This window comes from Pterocles gutturalis, unplaced genomic scaffold (genome assembly GCF_000699245.1).
Source record: "Pterocles gutturalis isolate BGI_N339 unplaced genomic scaffold, ASM69924v1 scaffold24760, whole genome shotgun sequence".
Lineage (NCBI taxonomy): Eukaryota > Metazoa > Chordata > Aves > Pterocliformes > Pteroclidae > Pterocles > Pterocles gutturalis.
Window position 1 is genome coordinate 8,292 of NW_010146541.1, and position 3,484 is coordinate 11,775.

Below are 3,484 nucleotides of genomic sequence, written 5' to 3' on the forward strand. Positions count from 1 at the left end.
TATCTGGACTTAAAGCCATCACAAGGAAGCTCAGTAACACAGAGTTCCAGTTCCTGCTGCAGACTTGCCACGCAAGTTCCATTATCCAGTTTCAGTAGGAAGCCACCCTGCAAGGCCACAAAGGCAGATCCAGGCATAACATATGTAGAGAATTTTCAGTCCGAGTTCAGACATTTTTCCCAGCAAGATCATTGTCTCTTGTCTGAGGATGTAACATTTCAATCAACAGAAATCCTCTAGCTGACACATGACGATCAGCGTAAGCAAAGCGGGGGACAAGGCTAAACTTAAACACTTTCGAAAGGATGCAGCTGATGTTGGTGTTACCTTGTCAGTGGTTAGCTCTTCAGCTGGAGATGGAAACAAAGATCTAACAAAATTAAAGGCATAAACCAACCAAAATAAAATCATTCCCAAAATCAGAGGTAGCTTTTATCCAGTGTAATATATAATAGCCACTCCTGTAAGTGTAGAGCTCTAGGAATTAAATAATTCAGATCAGCTTTGACCTATGTGCTCTTAGAATAATTACGGCAAGCTTTCTGCATATCCTTCAAGAAAGTAGGCACACCACTCTGTAAAGAGAAAAGTGGAAAAGTCATTCTTGCATAATGTAGTCAAGAAAAACTATAAGTAAGATGAGAATTCCCACTATATAGATTAAGGCCTTCAACCAAATACAGGACAATTCTAAGATCCTGTACAAAGCAGCAGACCGTTCTCTTAATCCTCCATGAACAGCCTGCATTATTGAACTCTGCTTGTGTTAAGGCTACTCACAAATGCTCTGGAACATGGATTTGTTGTTTTTGTTGCACAAATTTACCCACCTAGTTGACTAACCAAAGGAATTTGACGGGAATTTTAAAAAAATGGGACTCTAACGACTCTAAAAATGGGACTGCATAAGAGCTAGAAAGGTCAATACATTTGTTACAGAAAAAAATTATTCTACCCAACATGCAGAAGACAGGTATGGATACAGTGAATACATTGTTTGAAACAGACTAGCCAAAGACAACTGTGCTGTCAACCTTGACTTACCTTGGCAGCCCAATTGACCAGCCACGACGGAATCATGCCACCAGGATTATCAAAATAGTACATATAGACTAGAGATGAGAGAGAAGTTACCAGAAAGTTATCCAGCCACAGTCTGAGTATTAGCTCTAACAGCATATGACAGAAGCTGTCAGTGTGCATGACTGAATCACCAAGTACAACAGTTCTGCTCTGAATTGTTCACCAAAAAAGTCAACTTGTACTGAAGTGGAATGTGAAACAAGTGTAGCCACTCCCAGCTAACCTCTGGGAAGCTGAGGGTGCCACAACATTAATTTAGACTATTGCAAGCCATTTTAGGCAGCCTGTCTTATAAAATAAGGTTATCTTCAAAGGACTAATCTCAGACAGGAGTCAACCTCTACGCAAACGCTCAAATCTATAAATCTGTTGAATATGACACTTGGATCATTGCTGAGTTAGCCAGATTGCAGCTAGCGTCAGATTCTACCCAACTGAACTGGCCGCAGGAAAAGAAGTGCAGGCTGGAGGTTGGGGGGTAGGACGGGCGGGGGCAGAATGAAGCAGTCAGTAGTCTATTCTTAACTACCCAGCCCAACTGTCAAATAAAAGATTCTTAAGAGTAGCACAGTGCACTGGACATTTCCAAAAGCTTCATTCATTTTAAAATATTCCTAGTGCTCAGTACATCTACTTTATAGTAACTGGTTTAGATTAAAATTTCCAGTCTCCCTCTTTGTGCATTTTGCTAATACATATATTCTTCGGCTACATGACTTGTGATTGCACTTTCTTGACCTCTTACCTTTAGATCCAGTCTTGCCATCACTTTCAATTGCCAGACTTTGTTTATAGCTTTTAACTCTGATAATACCAGGCTTTTCAGGGCACTGAGGAACAGACACGCTTTGAGCTAACACAACCCAGATCTTCCGTCCATCAACATCCATCTCTCGACATTCACGAATATAGACATACTGTATTTCAGGTTGAGGAGGCATGTCAAAACACTGTCAGTGTGACATATGATGAATTGACAAGTGAATCCCATTACAAACACCAGCCCCGTAATAATTCAGCTATGTGAGCTGTAGCTGTGCGTGGGAAAAGGCACTCATGCTGTTCTTCATGCTATACATAGTCATGTAACATGAGGACTGCAAGATCTTAAATCAAGTGCAGCAGAGCAGTAGAATCTGTACATTGCTGGGATCCTTGGATGACCAGATGACAAAAACTGCAAAAAGGAACAAAACGCTTGAAAGGATACATCTCTGTTTGAGAGAGGAAAAGGGTATTTCACTTCCCAGTAGATGACTTTTTCACCATCAGATGTCTTCTCATACAGTTCTACCGTGGAAAGAGGAAAATTGTTAGATATTTTTAATTTCTACTGTAACAGAATCATACGTGGCATCAAGAACTGCTCAGATTTCTGACATTTTACACGCGACCCTTATGTCAAGATTGATGTGTATGTAAAGTTGTAGCAGTCAAAGACATTGAAAGAACTTCTGTAGCAGAGTTGTTCAGGAACCATGTACACAAAAATATGTGTTTTTCTGCTGCTATTTAATTCATTGACTAAAAAAACCCCCAAAACCAACAAAAAAAACCCTTCAAAACACAAAGCCAGAACAATTCTGGGGGGAGGCAGAGTCAAATTCCTTTTCAGACAGTTTGCTCATTCAAAGCCTTTCCATCTTAAAGCTTTTCCCTTGCCTATGCATATTCTGTACAATTCTGAGCCACAAGTACAGTGTGCTTTTTCACAAGCATGTCATTATCCTTCTAAATGATTCTGAGTTAATATGGAACTAGGACAACTACTGCTTTCTAATATCTGAAGAGATCTTACACAAGGGATTAATGAAGTTTGGAAAAGCTATTAGGAATTTCACAGCAGTATATACAGGCAACAGTGAACAAGAAGCTCAAACGGTTTATGAGCCTTCATTACATCACCTTCAGCCTGCCTGGAAACTCAATCAGGAGGCAGCTGAATAGGAAAAAAATATCTAAAAATAGTCCCTAAAACACGGCTGTGGCTCAGGTAGTAGAGTGGCATAAAGGAGGAAAATGAGTTCAAATCAAACTATGTAACTGGGTGTGAAAAACTGTCCACTGTATGGCCTCTTCCCTTGAGGCAGTAACTGCCATTAGCAGGGTCACAGACCTGACCAGCCACAGGGCTGAGCCCGGGTAAATTCCCATCTGCTCAGGGACTGGTCATTACTGGGTGCAGTTAAAAAGGGTGTGATCCAGAAAGGTGGCTCACATCAACAGCTGGCGTGGTCTTTTCCTCCTTTAGAGCAGACTTCTGCCTAGAGGTGCTGTAGATCCCTCAGAGCTAATGCACACAATCTGCCACATCACTCAGTGGTTTGGAAAACAAGGCTAGAACAGACTGATCATCTCATTTCAAAGGCAACGGAGTGCCACAGATGGGAGATTCTTTCCC

At 41.1% G+C, this 3,484-nt stretch overlaps 1 protein-coding gene across 1 annotated transcript in view; it reads right to left on the reverse strand.

The window, feature by feature from the left end:
- Positions 1-421: 421 nt before the first annotated feature.
- PCTP (phosphatidylcholine transfer protein) overlaps positions 422-3,484 on the reverse strand; it is a gene marked incomplete at its 5' end in the record, with an annotated part of 4,961 nt that continues 1,898 nt past the window's right edge. Inside the window, 4 exons of the mRNA XM_010085781.1 lie at positions 422-575; positions 1,045-1,112; positions 1,829-2,000; positions 2,294-2,373. Of these exons, the coding sequence (XP_010084083.1) occupies positions 510-575; positions 1,045-1,112; positions 1,829-2,000; positions 2,294-2,373 (386 nt within the window). The remainder of the gene's footprint in view (positions 576-1,044; positions 1,113-1,828; positions 2,001-2,293; positions 2,374-3,484) is intronic.